Source organism: Chrysoperla carnea, chromosome 2, assembly GCF_905475395.1.
Source record: "Chrysoperla carnea chromosome 2, inChrCarn1.1, whole genome shotgun sequence".
Lineage (NCBI taxonomy): Eukaryota > Metazoa > Arthropoda > Insecta > Neuroptera > Chrysopidae > Chrysoperla > Chrysoperla carnea.
Window position 1 is genome coordinate 46,213,105 of NC_058338.1, and position 24,909 is coordinate 46,238,013.

Sequence of the window (24,909 nt, forward strand, 5' to 3'; positions counted from 1 at the left end):
AAAACCTGTCAATAATCTCATGTAAAAAGTGCAAACTGCCTACTTGCTTTACTACACAATACCAGGGAACATTAACAGAATCGAGAGAAAACTGAATTTGAAGTCGGAAGAAGCGGAACGTGAAATACCGTTGAGGAGAGAGCGAATTCCGGAGATGCTTAGAATGGTCGATAATTGAAATTCAGTTTTCATAACTCCTTCGAGTCGTATAGTCAGTCCGATTTTAAGTATAACATTTACAACTTTGAGTGCTAGAGACACTGGTATCAATATATATAACTCGTGTGGCGATTAAACTTTAATCAATATTTCGCAGCGTGAAGAAAATGAAACGTAATTTACCTATTCTACAATCATATGATAATGTCAGACGAATATACTTAGCTTAATGATTAAAGGATGAATCATTTTTTATGAATTAAGTTGTATAGTATGTTTACGAATTCATTTATATTTATGTTTTCAAATATAAATGGGTCAACATGTTATAAACAAACTAGTTTATAAAATTGTTTTAAAGCGTTATCTTGGAATCTGATTTAAAAACAAGCTAATTTTCAAAGGTTGACATTAAGCCACGGTATACTGGCCGGGTGAATACTTCAGACATTTAATCTTTCTTCTCGTTACAGATACGGTCTAAAATACTAATTTAGAATTCCGTCAATGTTCCCTGGTATTGGGTAATTAAAGCAATGTATAGAGTCTGCGCTTTTTACATAAAATTAATAACAAGTTTTGGTATATGCAGGCTTTAAAATAAATATGCCATCTTGATTAATAAAATTGAAATGCCTCTATCTTTAGTGAGGAACAAGATCAAGACTCTTGGTCCAAGGTCATGATCTCAGGCATGAAGTTTTAGTCTTGCTTGATACACCTAACCTTGATCTAAGCCTTGGGCTTGTTTTAGACTCTTATTGTTGCTTTTGCAAAAATTTTGAAAAACAGTATACCATTTTAGGCAAGGGCTAAATATGAGGAACCAATTTCTTTTGCAAAGTTATTCGCTTTATGATGAATAATAACAAAATGGAATATAAAGATTTCCAATAGTAAAGCTGTAGCAAATCTGAATTTTTAGTTGTAGAAATTTTGTAAAACTTATATTTTACAGAAATATTTACGATAATTGGTTTTATGACTTTGTATAACATTAAAAAAATATTTTTTCTTCTGTGCCGATTATTGAAATCAGTACTTCTTGCAAAGAACACGCGTATATAATGTCTAAGCTTCAAAGATTTTTCTTACATACAAGTAAGAATACAATAATTAATATTGCAGTGTTTAAGGAGGTTAGGAAAATATGATTGTCATCATTAAGTTGAATGTGTGAACTATAAGGGCCGCACTCACATGAACAGCTTGTTACCACATATTGGAATTATATTTCACATATAAATACCTACTTGCGTTAGATCTTTAATAATATAATGATCTCATTTATACATATAACAAATAAGTTATCTCTATCTTGTAAGAGCTTCAGCTTCGTGATATCTTATTATTACTTTCAATTAATTAATAATAATATGTGTTCATATAACATGATAACTGAACATCATTATTATTACTACAGATTGGGAGATTTTAACAGAAATAAGAATCCGTCCTTAAAACCTTTTACTGCATAATCTAAATGGTTCAATAGTCAACTTCCAACATCTAGAGCCATCACCTCCTAGAATAGGAAAAGAAATTGAATATGTTTTCAATTCATCTTTTAGCAGATAATGAAAATAATTTTCTGGCGTTAAACACTGCAACATTTTAGTTTTTGAAATAAATACCACGAAACTGAAAATAAAATTTTATATTAGGAAATTTTATTAATAAAGTACGTGGTAAGAAATTTTTTTGGATATCTTTATATCAATAACTACATAATTTGTACTGTATTGAGGGATTAGTAACATTAGCAATAATTATAGCAGATGTATCAATGCAGCAATGCACTTAAGACTGAGAATAGTTTTGCAATTTTGCAGAAAGAATCATCTTCTAAATTAAAGAGAATTGAAAAAATACACTCGAACCCGGACTTTTTGGACTCATGTCAAGCGCCCTGCCAATTAGGCTATTCGAGTTCTAGACACGAATGCAATTTTTTCAACTCATTGAATATTTTTAAAATAGAACTCGAATAGCCTAATTGGTAGGGCGCTTGACATGAGTCCAAGAATTCCGGGTTCGAGTTCTGGTTCGATTGTATTTATTTCAATTCTCTTTAGTTTACACTGTATGCATCATATTAAAAACATCATTTATAATCGAAGAGACCATGATGTAAATAAATATCGCATGCATGATTAAAAGTAAAAAAAAAAAATCATTTTTTTTCGCCAACGTTTCGTCAACTTTGTTGATTTTCTCAATTTTGTCTTTTCTGGCTCAAAAATTTGATGTTTAACATATTAATAAATGACAAAAAAAGGTTAAATTTTGGAAAGATAAATACGCTATTTCAAAATCGTACTAATCGTAGATCTAAAACATTCTGTACAATTGTGGTAGAGTACTTTCTATAAGGACACTTTACTATTATTTTAATTAAAATGTATAAATTATAATTGTGGTTACATAATATTATTATAAATTGATAACACAAAAAGGGAAAATGTATAAACAAGAATATTATATTTCAATAATACCATCAATACCTTCGTAATCTTTATAGTTATTTAAAGGATAAGTAAGTTCTAATAAGAATGGTTTGTTTGATATTTTAATACCGTGTTTTAATTCATTGTGAAGTACATTTTCTTTGTTCAAAAGGAAACTCAAGGATAACAAAATTGGCAATTTTATTTCTAATTTAGTTTCGAAATATTATAATTTCAACTGATTCAGAGTTTATTATACTTTAACCTTTAAATAAATATATCTCAATGGGTCCTTCAAGCGTACCCAAATAAAGTTAAAAATAGTTCGGAAGCCTATACACCCAAGAAACTTACTGGTTAAATTAAGTACTGTCATGATTGTTATTTTGTTCTATATGTTCTTGCGCTCAGTGTCCTGCATAACAATTTTTTGGGTATAAATATACTATCAGGGGTTCCACATTTTGTTCAATGGCTAATATTAGCGAATAACTAACATGAAAAATGAAAAATATACCCCTTAATTAGTAGGTTTCAAAAAAAAAGCATTCAAATTGGATAAAATTTGGCTAAAATATCAAAAAATTGATTTTTTATACTCTCTGACGTCATCAAAATCCAAAAAATTTGATTTTGCTCTATCACACGCAAATTTTATTCAATTTTTTTGTAGCCTCAAACAACAAAACATGTAACCCCACTAATTTTGGGTTATATTTTTCAAATCTTTAATCAAATTTAACGAATATTCTATAAATTCCACAAATGTACCATCATTCCACATTTTTTCAAGGGCTAGTATTAGCGAACAACAATCATGAAAAATAATAATAATGACACTAAATTAGTAGGGCTAAGGAAACTTGAATTTGCTATTAATAAATAATTACGGCTGCAGGAGGTGTTAATTAAGATTGATAATAATCGCTGATCAAAAGTTATAATCAAATAAATATATTGTAGGTGAAACGAAGTTTACGGAGTCGCATCTAGTTTCTTACCAAAATAATACTTGTAGAAAATTTTTAAATAAAAATAGGTAAAAGTGATTAAGTGATTTGTTATAAAGGCTTTTAGGGATATTATTATGCTAGTGTGTTGGTGAATCTGTGGCTGTAAAAGTTAGATTGATTGTAAGTCATTGCCACCTTTTCGAGATTATTTTTAAAGACTTTTGTTTTCTATCAAAATCATTTATTGTGTTACTTTTGAGATTCATACCAGTTCAGGCCTATTTATTAAATGCGATTAACGTAGATGTAATGTATGAGTATTTTTTTGTTTTAAATGAAATAATCCTTAAATTTCGATTATGACAATATAATACACGTATGTGACGTATGAATCCATCTGTGTAAAAGGTCTTTTAACTGAACAATTTATCAATAATTTCTATTTATTTTGGAGTACCTACCATAAATCATATTTATGAGTGTATATTATAATTCTATATAAAATCCCTGATAAGTATGGATGACAAAAATGGTCCCTGATATAATGCATAAAACGTATAGGTTTTATAAATATGTAGTAAATAATTGATTTACGACCATCCTTTTATAAACGAATATAAATTTTGATGCAACAAAAAATTAACACTGACTGACATAGAAAATGAAACAGTATTTAAAATGAGATAGTAATCTTTACAGTAATTTTAATAACAATCCCTTAAAATTTTGCATTTGTATTCCACAATATTTCAACTGAGAGCGAAATAACTACAATAAATAAACCTACGTCTATCTAACTTTTTATACGATGTATATATGAAATATATCCAGGTATACTAAGCTTAGTCCCAAGTTTGTAACGCTTAAAAATATTGATGCTACAAATAAAATTTTGGTAAAGGTTTTCATAAAAATCATCTAATTAGTCCATTTCCAGTTGTCTGTCTGTCTATCTGTCTACTGCGCGATAACCCAAAACGAAAAGAAATATCGAGCTGCATTATATCTAAATGCATTTTAGAAAAGCATTTTGTCATTCGAGAACCGGTAGCTTAGATTAGAAGTATGAGAACCGCCCCAAACTGTGTTTTGGCAGGCGTTAAACAAATGGAAGGATAGTAAGCATCCTTAATAATACCGGCTTACGACTGCTTGATATATTGAATGCTTGACCTCTTTCGTGATTATCCCGATAGTACCTACCAGACGCGATTTTATACATTGAAAATTATAATGTTTACAATTCATTTCTTTTCATCGCAGGGCCGTTCATCTATCAACCACATCAACCTATACCAAAATTGACTGTATACAAACAAAAACGATATTTTTAATAAAGCTTTTATCATTTTCGATTTCATTTAATCATGAATTCAACATTATCGAAAAAAACATGCGTCTTCATGAGGACATCATTTAACAAAGATAATGTACAGTAACAAAAAACAACAATGATAATGGTAACGAAACGAAATAACGAATACTATAGAAAAAGACATAATTTATATCTAAAAGTCAGAAATAAATGAACCATCCTAAAATGTTTTGTTAAAAATATGCGAGATGTCAAAAATTTCATCTTTTTCTGTGAAGAAGTTGTTTAAATCGTCTAAACATTTAATAGACAGTACAACGCCCTTTTTGATACGTACGGACAGGGTAACACATGGTATGACGAAATCAAACACATATTTTGTTTTCAGGAAAATTTTGGAATGTTTCGACGTTTTTTTCGTGAAATTTTTTAATTACGCCGGAATCAATTGATAATTTAGTTTGGGTCTTAGAATTAATTAATTTTGTAAAGTGTAAAATCACTTTTCTATTTCTTAATTACCTTCATTATTAGAATAACAAAAAAGGGCGTGTAGGCATAAATATAGGATTCGCTTAAGAAGAGAATCGTTCATTTTCGTTCCCCAGCTAATAATATCAAATTTGTTACAAAATAGCTGCAGTGGAAAGCACTTCAAGGTGGGATCGAATTAACGGGATCCTTAATAAATGATATAGGATTTAGAAAATAGTCATTATAGAAAATGTAATGATTGAGCTCAATATGTATTCCTGTAGAAAAGCATGTGTTGCTTACGATGGAGGCCATAAAAAATTTCTCTGAAGCGCGGAATAGTCTCGAAATGCTTCCATAAGCATAAACAGCTAAATACCTCAACACCAAAGGCAAAATGAAAAAAAAAAATAAAACAAAAGTAGTTCGCTAATCATAATTATTTTAAATATCTGTTGTACTGGCAGGTACTAATTCATTGAATAGAAGTGTACCTGTATATGAAAATTACATACTGTTAATAAAATGTATAGGTAGGTAATCTATGTGAAATGACTTAAAATAGGTAAATAATGCTGGTGACGTTTAGTTAATCAACACAATATCAAAATCGAATGCGTATTCATGCTACTACGTAAACGAACCAATACAAAATGATTCAACTACCTATACACAAATAACATACAGTCTAGATGACTCAAACGAGCAGAATAAAAAGAGTGTAAGTGCCCTTACGCCCTTTTAGTTCCGATTGGTTTCTTTTAGATTCTTATAATATTTAATCTAGAATTAGAATTTCATTTTGATTTGACATTAAATATAGCTATACATACAAAAATCTTATCGCGCGCATAAACAGAACAAGTAAAATTTACAAATTTAAAAAAATCCCCGAGAATTTTTGGGGTTCGGAACACTAAACTCGCACTTAAATTGTATTTTAGAACACTCTCCATTAAAGTATCTTTTTCCATTGAGCTTTCTCCAAATTGAACCGGTTTTTAGGATGATCGCCAATTTATTAGTTGTTCCGGATACGAAACCCTAAACTCGCAATTGAAACATACCTAAAATCACTCCCCATTAAATTACCTTTGAAAAGAAACAAAAAAATTCAAATCGGTTCATCCATTTAAGCGCTACGATGCCACAAATAGTCACACAGACAGATAGACAAACATAACGGTAAAAGTTATAACACCCTTTTCTTTGGTTAAGGGGTTAAAAAAAGCAGATACGTTCGGATTATAAAGATTAAAGAATAATATTTGTTGTAACAGATTGTTATAAAATAAAAAGTTTGTCTAAATATATACATGGGACGTTGCAGACAATTATTTTGAGGTCGAAAATAGATTACCAAACCGTGGGGTAGGTCTGATTCAAATCTTGAGGCCTTCACCACTAACTTCTCAGTATTATAAAGAGTTATAAAAATAAAAAAACTTCGATCGATTCCAAACGACTCAACCAAATATTTTGAAATTATTCTAGGATCATATTACCGTTAATACGCTTCGATCGACACCTCACCGAAGTCGATACTATTCTTGTTAAGTATGGACCAAGAAAACAAACAGACGCATTCTTCTTCTCAAAATTGGTGTTAATGTTTTGTCCTGACCATGAACATCCTAATAGTGGAAAGTTAAAAAAATTTTAAGCATAATATATCCTTGGAAAACATAAATTGGTTTAAAATTGTAAACGAACATCTCATTACATCCAGTTTCACAATTGTTCACTTCTAAATTCAGTATCCTAGAAATATTTTTAAAGAAACTGAACAAATGATGTGAGATGCGTCAGCAATATAATAATTGAATCATTCAGTGCAGATTCAATATTTAAAATGTATTTTCCAAATGTGTATATGGTGTGTGTGTATACCTACACATTTAAAAAAGCACTGTTATCAAATATTAGGTATCTCTCCAGGGGTCACTATTATACTACCAGCTACACTCATACGTGATGTTCATTCTGACAGTAGTTATCGCTGTCTGTTATCAGTTTAATTACAAATGTATCACCCACGTTCATTATATTATCACTTCATATAATACGTTTTCCTATATATTCGTGTATTAAAGGTTATTTACAGAGTGTCACATGAGTACCGAAAAATGGGATAGATAAGAACGGCGGGTGCAGTGCCCCTTCCAGAGGGGAGGAGCCAAGCAACCTCCCGAAGCGTTAATCATGTGGGGTGGCTAATCCTTGTGGGGTTTGTTTGTTTGTTTGTTACGTTTTCACGCTCAAACAAGCGAATGGTTTTTTATGAAACTGCACAGCAATATAGCTGATATATCAGAATAACACTATAATTTATAATGACATATTTTTAAAAAAAATAAACAAATTTAATTTAATTTAACATTTACAATTTTTTAAATTTTTACAGAAATCTTTTATTTATGGTTCAAAATGATGATTATAGATGGAGCAGATCTATGATCATCATTTTGAACCATAAATTAAAAAATTCTGTAAAAATTTTAAATAGTAAATGTCAAACAAATCATGGCCACCTATTCTGATATACTCAATGAATTATGACTATTTTACATTTAACAAAATTGAAACCTGTGTATTTCAAGAGAGGGTGGAGGCTATAAAGCGGTAGTTTTTACTTATAAGTCCAGTAGAGCGGGCGGGTATCAATCTCTTATTATACACAGTAATCTCGATAATTGGGACTCAATAAAACAATCTTAATTAAAGAGAATTGAAAAAATACACTCGAACCAGGAAAACCGAAAACTGGAATTATATGGAAAAATTCATTATAACTTAAAATAAAATAAAACACTGAAAAAACACCATTGCAATCTATGTATTTAAGCGAACCGATAATCGATAGATGAACACTTTAAAAAAAGGAACATTTTTGGTTCGAAAAATTTTTCCGCAAACCGTACAGTTTAGGCCAAAACGATTTGAGAAAGCCTTACCCAACATTGTTTTTTCGTATCAAAATTGTTATTTTGGATAAATGTTTCTGCGAAATCTAAATAAATTAGTCGACAACTTGACTAGTTTCGTAACGGCTGAACTACTTTAAGTAGCTGTTGATCAGACCACAAAAACCATATCCACTATGGCTTGTTATTATTTAAAAAAACGTTAAATCCACGACTGTCGAATATTTAAAATCTGCAGGATTAAGATAATTATCTTCAGAATATTTTTCTCAAACAATGAATTAAATTCAAACAGATTAAAATTGTCAAATACATTTCATTCATAATGAGTTTCTTCATTTTCATGCTAAAAAAAAATTTGCATATTTAATTTATGATATATCTAAAATTAAAGATCTCATTGTGTGATTTTTTTTATTATATTCAGCAATTCTGAGAATAAGTAGGTTTTCAGATATGAGATTGTTCATTGTTTAGTAGAGGTACCAACATAAAGCACAGATATTTATTTGTTATCTTCAAATAATAATGTTAAATATAAAACTTTTTAATTTATTGATGACGAATATAGTAGGAAACTTTATTCTTGTGATTGTATACCTACAGCATACATACAATAGATTCGAATACATCGTGCATATAATATATCTATACTTTACTTTATCCATAGTTTAGTTATTGGTTAGTGAAAATTGTCGTGGGTCAGAAAAACTTTTCTATTATATATTTTATGAGGATACTGTAAAAAATTATGGTTAAAACTTTATTTACACAATCTTTGTCAAATCAATCAAAAGTTAAAATTATTTTACTCAATTGAACATGCCCTTTGTTATAGACCGCTAAAAATAACTAAAAAAAAGTGATTTCATGAACTTAATCAGAGGCAAAATAAAATTATTAAAAAAAGGAAAGTTTCGGTGTCTGATTTAAGACTTTACTAACGCGTAATCTCAGAAGCGCTGGGGTTGCGATAATTAACTCTATATATACATAAAAAACGAGTTTTGTCCAATATCTCGGAAACCATCAACCCTAAAAAAGTAAAAAAGTTTCAAACGAACATTGTTTTTTTCCCTTAAAAAATGTTATAAAAATTGTGATATCTTCAGCCATTTTCCCGAAAATCGTGAAAAAACGGCCAAGTATATAAATACATTGATATGCTAATTAACAATATCTTGAAACTAATTGATTTTATAACAGATTCTTTCAAACAAAAGTTGTCAGAAATTTTTTATGTGTATAGAGCGTCGAACTATTGCAACCCCAGCGTTAGTAGGGTCTTAAACTAGATGTAGAAACCTAGTTTTTTATTTATTTATTTATTTATTTTTTTTTTGCCTATGAATAAATTCACGCAAAAACATTTTTTTGAACGGACCATTAAGAATTTTGCAGTGTTAGCTAGAATCTAAATTTGTATGCTAATTAACAATATCTTGAAACTAATTGATTTTATAACAGATTCTTTCAAACAAAAGTTGTCAGAAATTTTTTATGTGTATAGAGCGTCAAACTATTGCAACCCCAGCGTTAGTAGGGTCTTAAACTAGATGCAGAAACCTAGTTTTTTATTTATTTATTTTTTTTTTTTGCCTTTGAATAAGTTCACGCAAAAACATTTTTTTGAACGGACCATTAAGGATTTTGCAGAGTTAGCTAGAATCTAAATTTGTATGTTGCTATTGTTAGAATCTAAATTTATATATTGCTATCTGAAGAATAAATACTCATAACAGCGTATGATTCACACTTTTATAAATAAATTATCAAAGTAAAAGAAAAATAAAATTTTAAAAATTATTGGTGTGTTTTTAGAATTACTGTATATGTATTCCAATATGTTAGTAACAATGAATTCTGGTGATTGAGAAAAGTTCTTTTTTTTTCAATGTATCCATCTAAGTTCTGATTTAAAAACGATAGCTTGAGCTCGAGAACTGCACCGAATAACCAACACGATTTTGCAGATTCTAAGGAGTAAAGAACATGAAACAAAAAATTACCTGCAATTCCTTCAAAGTTACCTACTGTTTTTTAAGCTTTTGACACAACTTTTTTGTCACAACTAACTCAAAGATCAACGCACAGTGGAGTATTTATATAAAATTATTGGCCAAATATAATGAAGGGATTTTTATGCTCAAAATTGATTGAAAAGACTATTTAGATTCAAAAGTAACTTTTATCTGGCAATAACTTTAAAAAAAAATTTTTTTGTCATATTCGTCATCAAACCAAATTAAGTCATTTCCTTCTTCAATTTTTTTTAATTTCTTCTGCTTCTGAGCCACTTTTTATATTATCTATGCTTGCTTCAGTTTCTACGCAACGTGATTCTGGAATTATAGGTAATTTGCAAAGTTTCACTGGGAAACTACTAGCGCATTTTTTTTTTCATAAACATATTAAAGAATACTTAAACTTTGCCATGTTACCAAAAATTTTTTCCCGACAAAACCTGATACATAAACAAACAGCTTTACGTATGATAAATTCAATGAAAATAAATCACCTTTTTTAACAGCAAATATGAATCACAAATATTTAATTATATTCATAGAAACATTGACATTAAATACTGATAAATAAAACACAAATCTATGTAAATATAAAAAAAATTCTTATTTAATTGCACTTACAAATGCAGTAAACATAAACTGAATGACACGGTAAATCGAAAGCATAATATACATCCGTAAGAGCAGGTAGACTGCGGCTTACAAAACAGGCGGTGGGGGGAGGTGGAGGCAAACTCAAGTGGCCTGTTTGTGATGGAGTGGTTATCTAACTACTCCAAAAAATAATTTTCATTGCAAAACATTAAACCGGACCAGACCAGAAATTTGATATAAATGCTCCTCTATGCACCGGTAGTCGTATAAAAAAATGGTACTACCGAACCACACAGTTAATCCTTTTGTTAAACTATTGTTGATCATTTGATTGCCTCGTTCGTTTACTATGTATACAAACTTGTTAGCAACTTATTTTCAATTCACAGTACATTCATTCACCCTTATACATACAACCTATTTTCTAGAATGTGAAATTTAATTTCTCACATAGTTATGTAGAAAATTTTGATTAAAATTGTGGTTATTGTCATTGAAATTTTAATGGAAATAATTATTATTGACTATACGAACATCAAACACTATTTCCCAAGTTCAAACCAATCAATTAATGGTTTCACTTTGAAAATGTATGTAGGTAATATCGTTTTGTGGAAGCTTAAGGATGTACGAGCACCAAAGCAATTTTAAATAAAAAGCTTGATTGAAGTTGGCCTAAGTCTAAATTAATTCTGAAAATTCAAGGAGGATTGCCCGATTATTTAAATAAATAAATGACTTCAAAAGTAGGCATGTTTAACATTGGTTTTATGGTAAAACGGTAGATGGATGATGATGTATATGTTTTCGTAAAATTCTCCAAAACTAGTCGGTGGAAATTTAAAAAAAATATTTAAATGAAAACTTAATAAATTATTGAAAACAAAAAAAACCGTTGTGTCCGACTAATTAAGGATATATGAGCTCGGTAGTGAGATACAAAAAAAAAAAATATTTTATAAAAAAGGCAGGAAATGTAATTATCTACAATAAAGGTTGAATACAAATTTTGGACTTAAGTGTACGGTTATGGAGATATAGCCCAAAACGGTTTTCCTTAAAATGGAGGCACTTCCGCCGCCTATTTTTGAAAGGATTTTGTGCATTTACATTCAGTACGAAATACTGAACCTCTTTAAATAAAAAAATAACTCCTGTAATTTTATGCTTCAAAAAATTCTTATAATATTATATTAATTTATTTTGTTAATTATCTCGCAACCTAAGCTTCAGATCCAAAATTGGTAAATAACTTTTTCCTTCGTCTTTATGAGCTTATTCTGTAGGCCAACGATCTGCAGTCAATAACAGAACACCTTGTATAGTAATCGGTGAAACTATTATTTATTTAAATAATATAAACTTAATTTTTTTATATTAATGGAACAAAACTATGAACAAGAATCAAGAAAAAAGGCTAAAAAAGTAATAATCATCATCAAACAAACATCAGTTATAGTTTTATACACATAAGTAATATAAAATAAAATGAAACAGTTGATTGTACTAACATGACCTATCCAAGAAGAGTCAGTCAGTACAGATCATGATATATATAGTAAGGTGTATGCCGATCTATAAGTACGTAATACCGTCAAATAAATGCAGATAATATAGTCTAGTACGTATTGGCCCCCCACTAGAAAACTATTCATCTAAAATTTTCCTATGAACCTTTCCAGAAGGAACATCGAAGATATTCTGAAACGATAAGATTTGTTACCTGTTCAGAATTTAGTCACGTTGTAACCTTCATTTAACCATAATCCAATTATGGATAATAGGGGAAAATCCTAATGTCAAAGTGGACATATTACTCATAAAATGTAAAACTAGACTTGATACCATGACAATATTTGAAAGTGAAATTATAATTGATTAATAAACGAAGAAGTTAAAAGCAATCAAAGATTGCATGCAAAGGTTGTCCATCTCCTTTTAGCAAAACAAAGTTTTATATGCAATCTCTATGGCGATACCCACGTATGACATCACTAGTGGGAATCTTCCTCTTTGTTTAATCAGGAATTTTAAACGTTCATATCTTGCATACCAGTAAAGATTTTTTAAAAACAACTTCGCTTTTCAATTCGCGAAGTGGGAATTCTTCATCTAAAGTGATAACAAAAATTTTTCCGATCCCCTTTTGGAAGAATTTTTTTTGTCTTTAAAACATCATTGATCTAATATTTTGAAAAGCGTTGAAGATATTCCATTTTTAGCAGGGAGTTGGAATTTTAGATACTAAAATTAACTGATATTTCTTTTCTGTATCTTCAAAATTAACTCCGATAATTAAAAGTGTTGCAACAACATTTGGACAGTAGATTCAGGTACAAAATTGATACGTACATCACTTATTTTGATATTTAATTAACCATTAAAGCTTTTACCCATCTTCAAAGCAACATTTTTTCAGATATTTCAGAATCAATTACAATAAAACTTTAAAACGTGAAGTATTTAATTGTGTAAAATATTTTTATAACGATAAGAATTTACTCATAAGAAACAAGGCATATAAAACTAACTTCCAAAGCTACCAGTTTTTCTAATTCAAGTGTAAAGTTGATGCTGTTCTTTTGGTAGAGTATATTTTTGGTGTATCACTATTTTTATGTGGCTCTAGTTTTGTCCACCTAATTTACATGATCATATATATATATATATATATATGTAAAACTAGCTGCGCGCCGTGGTGTTACCCGCGAATAAAAGAGATTTTGAAAGTTTTTATCGTCACTATGTAAATTAATCAAAATTTCACGAACTTACAAAACCCTTTAAAAAACATGGTTTCTGTATGCTATCGCATAGGAACCGTGCATTTTTCCGGGATAAAAATTTGCCTATGTAATTTTCTGACCCTTAAACTAAGAATAAGTATGCGAAAAATCATTTCGATTCTTTGCTCTATGACAAATTAAATCAAATGTATCTTACGGGAACAATATACTTTACCGGGATAAAAAGTATACGTGCTATTCCAGACTATAATCTATCTCTGTGCCAAATTTCATATAGATTCGTTCAACCATTCCAGCGTGATTGAGTAACAAACATCAACCCATCCATCCAAACTTTCACGATTATAATATACTAGATTTTACACGCGGCTCCGCCCCCGTTTTTGTCCATAAATAACTGGCAAGATCTTTAAAAAGTCAATAAAATAATATGAAAGTTCTTTTTATTGCCTTAAAGGTGACATAAAAATGGAAAAGGCCATAAATTACATTTTTCATGTAATATGAAATGTCAAATAATTAATCAGTTTTAATATAACTGAACAGTTATATTCAAATCTATTCGTGGGTTTTTGCGTGAAAAGGTTTTCACATTTATAATATACAGGGATATCTGAAAAAATTTGGTTTATTAACGTTTACAGTCGAAAGTACATTTCCATTCGACAAAACGTACTAGACTAACTGATATAAATGGATGTACATGTTTTATTATTACTTTACAAAAATAATGATTTCATTAACGTTCGAATGAATTCGTTGATGTTGGTTGCTGCTACTACCATAACTAAATATCATAAAAGAACATTAATTATTTCAATCACTCATCATGTTAAAATAAAAAACCACACACATTGTATTCAGTTTATTAAGTAAAAAAATTATGTTAAACAAAAAACAGAATATTTAAGTATATTCTTACATAATTTTTAACTTTTTTCAAATTTAATGATTTATTTTTGACTAACGATAATACCCTATTGTTTAAAATTTAATATACTTTCAAAATGATAGTAGAAACTATGTCAAAAGCTCATAGTTGAAGTTGATATAATTTAACTGAAAAAAGTCCGAAAATTTTGCAGTTTTTCACGGATTACGCAGGTAGCGCAAATTTTCTTGCTTACAAAACGAAGTTTTACATACTCCTAAAAGGGCAACTTCACATCGCGTTTTGCGTTTTGATTTTACTGGCGTATATTGATTTGATTGAATTTTATGAATATTCACGTTCGTGTGGAAAAATTTGGTACACTAGGGCCTAAGCTGTATTTATTTGTTGTTTTTAACCTTGGGTTATTCAAATTTTGTACTTATTTAATTAGCTAATATGTTATCAAGTGTGTTTATATATTACCATGAAAGCGTAGAATCAGGGTTCAATGGTAGTATGAGTAACACTACTAACCTGCATTAGTAAAGATAAACATTTTTGGAGCCGTACAGTGGTTGAAGCTAAAGCTTACAGAGTATAAAACCAAAAACTAATGTTACTAAGTAAAGTGCTCTTCTTACTTTTTATGTCCATCACTGTAATATAATGTATCTGTATATTCGAAAACAAGAGATTACCTACTGTTTTACTTCCTTTCAATAATATCAAAATTAGGTTCAACAATATCTCAGCTAATGATTCTTCAACTTAATGGCAGCTGTTTATATAAAATAAATCTAATTGTAAATGTAATATGGGAAACTACTGTACCTGAGCTCACAACAGATATTATAAGGAGTCTGAATACGTGGGAAGCTATAAACGTATTTCCTAGAAAATAACAAAATTTTTTTTTTCAAAAAAATTTTGTTAAAGTTGTATCCCCATTTCCGATCTCATACTTTCTGAATTAGTTGGGTACAACGAGTTTTTTTGGTTTTCAATAATTTATTAAGGTTTTAACTTTAATTTAAATAGTTTTTTTTTTAATTTCCACCGACTAGTTTTGGAGAAATCTATCAAACATATCATTCACATACCGTTTTCCTTTTTACTACCAATGTTAAACATGTCTACTTTTGAAATCATTTATTTATTTAAATATTCGCGACACCTCTCCTAGAGTTTTCATAAGTTGTTAATATATTTGGAAAAACTTATTATAAATTGATTTGGTGCGGAAGAAATAATGTACCGTGGCAATAAACAGTAAAATACATAAGTTGTTAGAAAGAACTCATCTAGTGGTGTTTTTATTGTTTTCGAATCTACAGGAATAGATCGTTATTATATGTATACACTTAAACAATTATTTCATTGGCCCAGGATACATAGAATGGTTACATATAACAACCATATAAAAGAAAATTACTTGATTGAAGTCAACGCGTCCATTCGGTAGGTGTTATAGCAAGTAAATATTTATTTAAACGATCTCTCTTCTTAAACCAAATAAATGTTTCTTTTTTACCATGTTAAGAACATATTTTCTTATACTTAGTAGTAGCAGCTTTAAAATTATTATTGACCGGGCGGTACAGTTGATCCAAGGTATATGACGAAGCGGCTTTTTCAACTTTATCATGATTCTTTCCTCACATTTAAAACAGAAATGTCGCATAAATTACCCAAAAATAAATATTTAGTGATGCAATTAAATAAACAGTAGTATAAAATAATTTATAGTCTTTACACTAAAATATTTTATTTCTAATTTACTTAAAAACAAAAGCACAAGTATAATCATTCTCTTGATTTGTTGCGTTCTGGTAAGTTTTGCCTTCGTATAATTGCTATGTACTAGTTATCATGTTATCAATATCTTTTTAGAAATTGAAGGGTGATACATTTTCTACTAGGTACAATACTGTACCTTATATTTAATTACAAAAGCACTACATTGAAAAAAAACACACGTTATTTGTATATAAATGCGGAAATAATATACTATTTTATATTAACTCAATTTTAATGTTCAAATATATTTCTTGATTTTTATCGTATACAAAAAAATATCAATTTAACCCATCGTCCATTGCGTGAAATTTCCGCATAGAGTTAGTCACGTAGATAAATAGATAAAAATTTCGGACCCTAAAAACGCGTTTGAAATTCCTCTTTTTTTTACACTATTTCGTTGAACGGAACTTTAATTATTTAGAAAATAAAATTCAGTCCATGCTATTTTCTGATAGTGTAGCATTCTATAGGAGCAATAATTTTAAAATCTTTTAAGTAGTGGATTCAAAAATGACAGATTTTTATGCAAAAATGATAGGATGAAAAATACTTTATGACCTAATTTCATACCTACCAAATATACAAAAAAAAAAATTTATAAAAATCGGTCGAGCTGGAGAAGTGCCGCCACAAACACCGTAACACGAGATTTTTATTTATTAGATTTTAAATCGATATATTTCGAAATACAAAATTGACGAAGTAGGCTAGGAATACTTTTCTAGGAGCTGATGAGAGCGGCGTCTCGATTAGATCATTTTTTGGGCTAGAGACTGCTCTATTATTATTAACGCACCTGATGATGTCTTATAAAAGCCATCTATAAAACAAAACTTTTTGAAGGTTACTTTTATATACAAAATAAATTGAAATGAGATTGAAAAATTGCAATGATTTATAATAAAGACATCCTTCGTTTTAAAAAAAAGTTGTGATAAAAACATCCATGCAGAACGTATTAACCCTTCTTCGGATTTTAAATTTATTTCTGCAATTACACTTCCTTTGTTAATTTTGCTAAGTCATTTTGGAGGTACAGTGTATCCAACCTCTTAACGCTAACCAAAGACTTTAACAAAGATACCTAATATAAAAAAAACTAAGTTTAGCAAGAATAATCTAAAATTTTCATACCTAATCATCTGTGGGAAATAAATTTCAAAAAAAATTTTTGCTTTGGAGTCTGAACGTTAGTTTTTTTTAACTGTGCATGTGTGCAAGTGTCAGAACAGTATACCCACTCAAAATGAACTTTTAATACCCTGTATATATTTAATATATATCAAGGTATACTAAGTTTAGTTCCAAGTTTGTAACGTCTAAAAATATTGATGCCACGAACAAAATTTTGGTACAGGTGTCCGTTAAAAACACCTAAAGAGTCCATTTTCCGATTGTCCATCTGTCTGCCCATCTATAATCACGATATTTTATCGTAAACACCACTGTTTACTCATGAGGCCGCAAATTAGGAGAAAACTTTGGTGTACATTTTCTCCAAAACTATAAAATATAGGGAGATTCTACTTTTCGAAACTACTTTTCGTAAACCAAATAAATGGATGCCGAAAGACCACCATAATTGTGCTAGTGTTTTAAATTCTTCTAATTAATTTTTCTGTAAATTAAAAATAATTTCTATTACGACCATTCTCTCTACTACAGGAACATAAAAAGTATAAATATATAATAACGCCAAACTTGGTTCATTAGTTTTGTTCAGTACTTGGATAAAGACTGGATAATCAAAACTTGATTTGAGTAACGCTTGGCAAACCCAGATATTATGAATTATCCTAGGTCAAGGCTTGAACAAAGGCTGTCAAACCAAGTTTTGATTAATGAACTTTAGGCAAGGCTTAAGGAATGAATTATTTGCCCTGGTAAGGAATGATTTATTAGCCAATCTAAGGAATGATTTATTAGCCTTGGTAAACCAATGATAGCCTAATTTCGGTTCGACCATCAAGCATGGTTTTTACCAAAATCAATAGGGGCTGTAATAAGAATGTATAAAAACTTTCTTGGAGGACACGCTGTATTAATATATACAATGATGGGTATAATAATCTTGCATGATCATTAGATGACATTATAATGTAAGTTGAATTAATATCATTAGCAAAAAAATAATTCAATTAATTTTCAATAATATGACTAAGAAACGTTATTGTAGGAGGTAATTTGTACATGTATAATATTCTTGATTACCTCTGTTATTACCATAAATAATTTTGTATAAACTTACCTGGTATAGAGTATAGGTACTTACTTATATCGCATCGCATCGTATCGTTATAAATTAGTCCCTACGCGAACTTTATTATATCGCATCGTTTTATTATAACATTTTAGTATGTATATTTATTTAACTGTGGAAGGGAATATATTAATTATTTACATATAAGATTATAAATTATGAATATGGATAGCTGTCTTCTTTCCATATGAATTAAGTAAATAGTTTCTCATAATTTACTTTAAAATTTATGTATGCGCACGGAAATAGGAAGGCATTCATAAAAAAAATTTACGGAAATACAATTTTTAGAGATACCAAAAGTTTGAGGTAAATTTAAATTCAGGTTGTTGTCTCGCCATGGGCATATCGACAGAAAATTCTAATTAAATGTAAGTGTAATCTAATTAAGAATATAATAATACATTTACCATAAATTTGAAGTCGATTGACCGTCTCTAGCTCGAGATAAATTCAATTAAAGTTCTGATAATTAACATGGTGAGTATAGGAAAGTTTGTGTTTTGGTGTGTTTTTAATTCTAGAGAAAATAAACTAGATATTTTCAAAAAACTAACTGGCCATTTTTGTATTTGTTTTCAGTTAAAAAAATAATAATAATAAAATTATTGACCGCTTCATTCTTGAGATATAATAATGAAATTGCTTTGAAAATGGCCACTCTCAGATAGGAACTTAATTTTACAATTATTTTATTCTTAATAATAAATAATTTTAGAATTATTAAGTTTATAAATTAGTATAAGTGGGGAAAAAAGTTCTATTCGTCCTGATCAGTCCAAAACACAGTTAAAGCTGTTATTTAACCCTCAGAAAAGAAGAAGATTACATGCAAAACTAGTGGAATTTTCAATGATTCATTCAAATACCTCCTGTGAGGCTGTTGTCTTTAACATCTGTTATCTGCGGTTATATCCTGCAGAGTGAAATGTAGGAACAACCGGTTGAAGGAACCACCCGTGGGTATAATCGATGGACGTTATTCAAGGTATATTAGAGTGTACCTTGATTAGTTCATATTTCTATTATTAATTTAAGGTATTCATTTTACAGAAAAACAATCTATGTAAGACTATAAAACAAAAATCCACGAATTTTTCCAAATTGTATTTCTACCAACTTCAAGTACCTAAAATCCATTTCAAAAGATTCGAAGATGAAATTTTTAACTTAATTATAAACTGTATTTTATAACTAAATAAAGTTAAATTTAAACAAGTATGTTTTAAATTGGTCGGGTGTAAAAACTTTCGAGTTTACCTGAAAAGAAGAGTATCAGATTAAATCTTATTTGGTTAAAAATACAATTTATAATTTACTGCAATTTATGTAATTTTTCGAAATATTTTTTTAAGGTATTTTCAGATGATAAAAAATTATAAGGGAAAAATTGATAGGTATTTGGGGGTCAAAACCGCTCCCATTGAGAGTCAGAAGTTATCTTTTTAAATTCGGTCGATTTTTAAGCTATACTACAATTTGGTCATGTTTTTGGGCAATTAAACCTTGTAGAATTAAAGTAAAAATTCAATCTCATAAACAGAAATTATACGAATTAATTTGATTGAGAAACATTAATTGATGGCTGTTATAAAAATTAAAGATGTTATTAAATAAAATAAAATAAAATCATTGAAATGCTGGATGAGAATGTTTCTTCTTCTGTCTGTCTTTAAGACATATAATATGTAGGTATAAATATAGGTACTTAAACGTAACATAAGGGTGAATGATCGGTATATCTTTTCTGGTTTCTCCTTTTATAATATTCTTTTGAGTAATACCTTTTCACTTCCTTGTACCATAAAACTTTAAAGGTATAAATACAATCCAACTGCAACGTTTCTATGTACCTATAAACGACTGACTAGATACAATTGATACCTATTTATGATATAAATAAAACTTTACGTATAGATAAAAACTAACTATTCCTGTTATGTAGAAATACAAGAACGCTAACGCTTTCATAAAAATTTCGTTACTAGAAATCATTTTATTGCACACAAGAAGAATTGATACGTGGAATTTTATTCAATTTGTTGTAAATTTAATGACCGTTTCAAGTTATACACTGCGGCTGCGGCTACATACATTGTCTATAATATATTCCAAATTCATATTATCAAAGAACAGATCAAAAACAACATGCTTATCATTGATTTTTGTTGGCTAAGCGCAAAGGACCCCGCACATTTACCGCTGGATTTGACTTTTGCTTATTTTTTAACTCTATATACAGGAAGATGTTGTCGTTCTGATTAATATTTAAAATAACCGAAAACCTCTGAAACCATTCTTTTCAGAAGCACAATCCTTGAAATAGCCAAAAACTGAGTATTTTTATATGAATTAATACCTAATATGAATAGATTATTGTAGTTGAATACATTCAACTTCAAGCATTAAAGTTCAGTAACAACATATAAGTCAGGGTTATGTTCCGAAGGGCACTAGAATATCACATTCCAGCTTTGACCTACTTCTACGTAATTTACGAATAGGAAATTTGCTCTATTAATATGAAAATAGGGGCAGTTATGAAAGTTCCCAAAAAGTCACGTTTTCTTAGGATCGCTTTTAAATCGTGTATACGCATTCTCATTAATGCCCTTCATAAGTAGGTAAACTTTTTAAAACAAGCCTTACGGTGTTAAATTTATAGATGTAAAGTATTAAAGTTTGCGTTTTTAACACATAAATTCTATATTGAAGTGTTTTTAAAGGTATGCTTTATTATGTTACAAGGCTAATTTTCTTAAGAATAATTTGGAAAACTTATTTTTCATTAGTTAAAAGCATGACAAATATTTTCCTATAAAAAAAACTGCACTCGTTTTTTCATAAAATACATTTAAAGTGATGAAATAATTTTCCCAAGCTCTAACAGAATCCACCCACAAATTTGAATCGTAAGTCTCAAATATTTGCATACACTCAATTTTTTAAGTTTTTTATTTTTTTTTTTTGAACGTTTTTAAATTAATGATTTGAGACATTTCTTGTCATTCTATACGTGATTATTGAACATTCAATGTTTTAATTTGCATGTTTAAGTACAAGAAATAAAAAATTTTGCCTATTTTAAGAGCATTTAAACGGAAACGAACAGTTTTAGAGGGTTAATACTTAATCTGCGGAGTTGATTGTAAATATTTTCTTTTTAACTTTTCAAAGCTTTGGTTTTTTTCAAATTTATTAAAAGACAGTGCATGATTTTGATAAAATATACCTTGGACATATTGTGATACTGTTTTGTCAGGCATTATGTAAATTACGTAATATTATTAAATATAGTATTTTAAATATTAAATTATGAAAAATTATGTTCAATTGTTTCAAATTTCTTTAGGTCTAAAAATATCTCTAATTGGGCAACCATACTCTGTTACATTAACCATTCAGTTCAATATCACTTACTACATAATTCTCCTAGTTTTGTATCGGTTCGCCCAGTTTGGTATCAATTTTTAGAGATGAAGATGTTATCCGAAGAACTAAATTTAAACTAACTATAAGTGCTATAAGTGGTTGTATAGACGCTTTACCGTTTCTAAATGAAGACTCTTTTAACGAATTTTATACATACACTAATAATTTTTATGAATCAATAACTTTGATATTCGCATCATGGATTATTAGAAGTGCAGCATAATCTTTTGCCATGGTTTTTACTTTGGTACTAGAAATTTATTAAAAAAAAACACGGAAGAAGAAAGACGACATAGATAAACGATTTATTCCCTATAATAAAACAAATATTAAACATTTTGATTATTTATTCTACGTTCGTATCACTTTAATTATGTCTGATACACTGGATTTTTAATCTTCAACTTTTTTTTTTATCCATACCTAGTTGTTGAAGTTACTATTTAGTTATAGAATGACTTCTTATTAGATAGCCAGCACTAAGTTTAACGGTTTTTATGTGAACGCACAAATATGTTACATTTTTTATATTGTATTTTATTATAAAAAAATATAAATTATTGTTTGTTTTATTTGTTCATAGTGAAAGAGAAGGTTTCTAAAACATAATTCATAGTTTATAAAGTATAAATTTTTACAAGAAGTTAAAATGGCAAAATTGTAGATAATGGTTCTTCGTAAAACAGAAGAGTTACCTACCTAATATTTTATTTTCAGTTTTACTATTTAAGAACCATTTTAATTCGATTAAGACAGTTTAAAAAAAAAAAAAAAAAAAGAATAGATTAAATGCAACTGAGATTAACCTTGGTCTAAGGAAGTCGATAGAACCATCTGTCAGTCTTGGTCGCCGAATTACAAATATCACTTTGCTGTTACTAATAGTATACATATTGCTGTTACTAATTGTATACAATCGTATAAATCACAAAATTATTACGATTTGTGTTCCGTCAATACCGTGACTTTAAATCTCTAAAATTTCCATCATTCTTATAAAAATAATTTTTATCGAATTTCCCCTGGGGAAATGGAGCTATTATTTTTGTACTGATGAGGAGTTAATCATTTTTAGCCTCCGAACTAAAAAAAAGGGTGTTATACGTTTGATCAATATGTGTGTGTGCCTGTGTGTGTGTCTGTCTGCCTGTCTGTGACATCGTAGTGCCCAACTGGATGACCGATCTTGATTTTTTAAGTTTCGTTTGAGAGGTAATTTAATGGAGAGTGTTCTCAGCTATTTTTCACATGCGAGTTTAATGTTCCGTTCCCAAGACGACTAAAAAATTGGTTCAGTTTAGAAAAAGCTTGAGGAAAACGGCACTTTAATGAAGAATTTTCTTAGATATGTTTCAAGTGCGAATTTAGGGTTCCGTATCCGAAAAATTTGTCGAGGGTTTTTTAATTTTTATAAATTTCACTTGTTAACCTCAATTAGTAAAAAATGAATAGCACTTCATTAGTTCAAAAGCCTATAATACTAAAGTCTAGACAATAGGTTTTTCAATAGCTCAATTTTCTTAGGAGTAATTCGCTAAAAATTACTTTTATAAAAATGATGTAAAATTTAGAGATTTACGGGAACGTTTTACATAGTTCTTGATCTAAAGCTATTAACGGTATGGAGATATAGGATTTTTCAAATGGCGACTATTATCGGAAAGTATCTAATTCGTACATAATCTGTCAGTTTAAAATTAAAACGTTTTGTTAAACACGATAAAAAAATAAAATTACTTTTAATAAACAAATAAGTGAACTTCAAACAACTTTTGTAATTTCGTACACTGTTTGGCAAAAAAGTGTTGGGAAACCTACTATCAAACTCCACTCATTAAACAATATAAATGTTCTTGCAGTGGTGTTAGCGAAAATTTCTCATAACTTAATATAGCACAACATATGAAATTCATACGAAATGAGTGATCGCATGAACAACGAGTGTATGTGCGTAGAAATAAAAAGCCATTAGTCTCTCACAAGGTTTGAACTAGAGATGTTAATAGATACAACGTAATTAACATCAACCACACAACCAACTGGGCCACGAATGATATGATGTAAGTTACAAAATTGTATATAGATATTAAACTTATCTACAACAGTAAAGTACCTTATTATTTCTTTTATAAATATATGTTATAATTATTATTCGAATATTTATATTATTAATAATAATTTTCAAGAATCAGAGTAGGAATATTAAAATAAATATTAATAAAAGCATAACAAAATATGATAAAGAACTTACAGGTACCATTGATAGTGTATGGACTTCATTCCCTCTGCAATATAAATTTTTCGGGACCCTACTCTAATCTGAAAAAAAGACAAAAATAAATTAAAAATAAATTTTTGAATATATTATTGTCAGTAGCGACTATATTATACATGGACGTTCCAATTAAACGCTCTTTTTATAATATTTTTATTTTAATTGTGGCGAATGTCTAAACTCTGGAGGTGTAAATTTAAGTGAATATGTTACAGTCAAAACTACTTTTGACTGGCAAAATCAGTCAAAAGTATTTTTACCGGATTTCGACAATAGTACTTTTGGCTGAAACACAGTCAAACAGTCAAAAATACTTTTCCCCAATGAAGCCGGTCAAAAGTGGTTTTAACTTACTGACTTTTGTTTACTTTTACTTCAATTATTTTCATTAAAATCATTTACCAAAAAAACTATAATGTAATTGTCTTTTTTCGTTATTTTACTGTCGATTATTTAAGTACTTGTTACTTTTTGCTTGTATTCGGCAAAGGCCAAAAAACCCGCAGACCCATGCAAACTCGACCCCATTAAAGGCATGGCCAACAAAAAAAATTTTTTTAATTGATTTTTTATGTAAATTTACAATTATAAATGGTTTTTCTAAACTATAAATTCCAACGACAGTGACGTT

The 24,909-nt window shown here is 28.9% G+C and overlaps 1 protein-coding gene across 1 annotated transcript in view; it reads right to left on the reverse strand.

The window, feature by feature from the left end:
* Nucleotides 1–24,316, reverse strand: part of LOC123293739 (apoptosis-stimulating of p53 protein 1-like) — a 598,530-nt gene extending 574,214 nt beyond the window's left edge. Inside the window, exon 1 of the mRNA XM_044874642.1 lies at nucleotides 24,255–24,316. Coding sequence (XP_044730577.1) covers nucleotides 24,255–24,263 — 9 coding nt within the window. The 5' untranslated portion in view covers nucleotides 24,264–24,316. The remainder of the gene's footprint in view (nucleotides 1–24,254) is intronic.
* Between the last annotated feature and the right edge of the window lie 593 nt (nucleotides 24,317–24,909).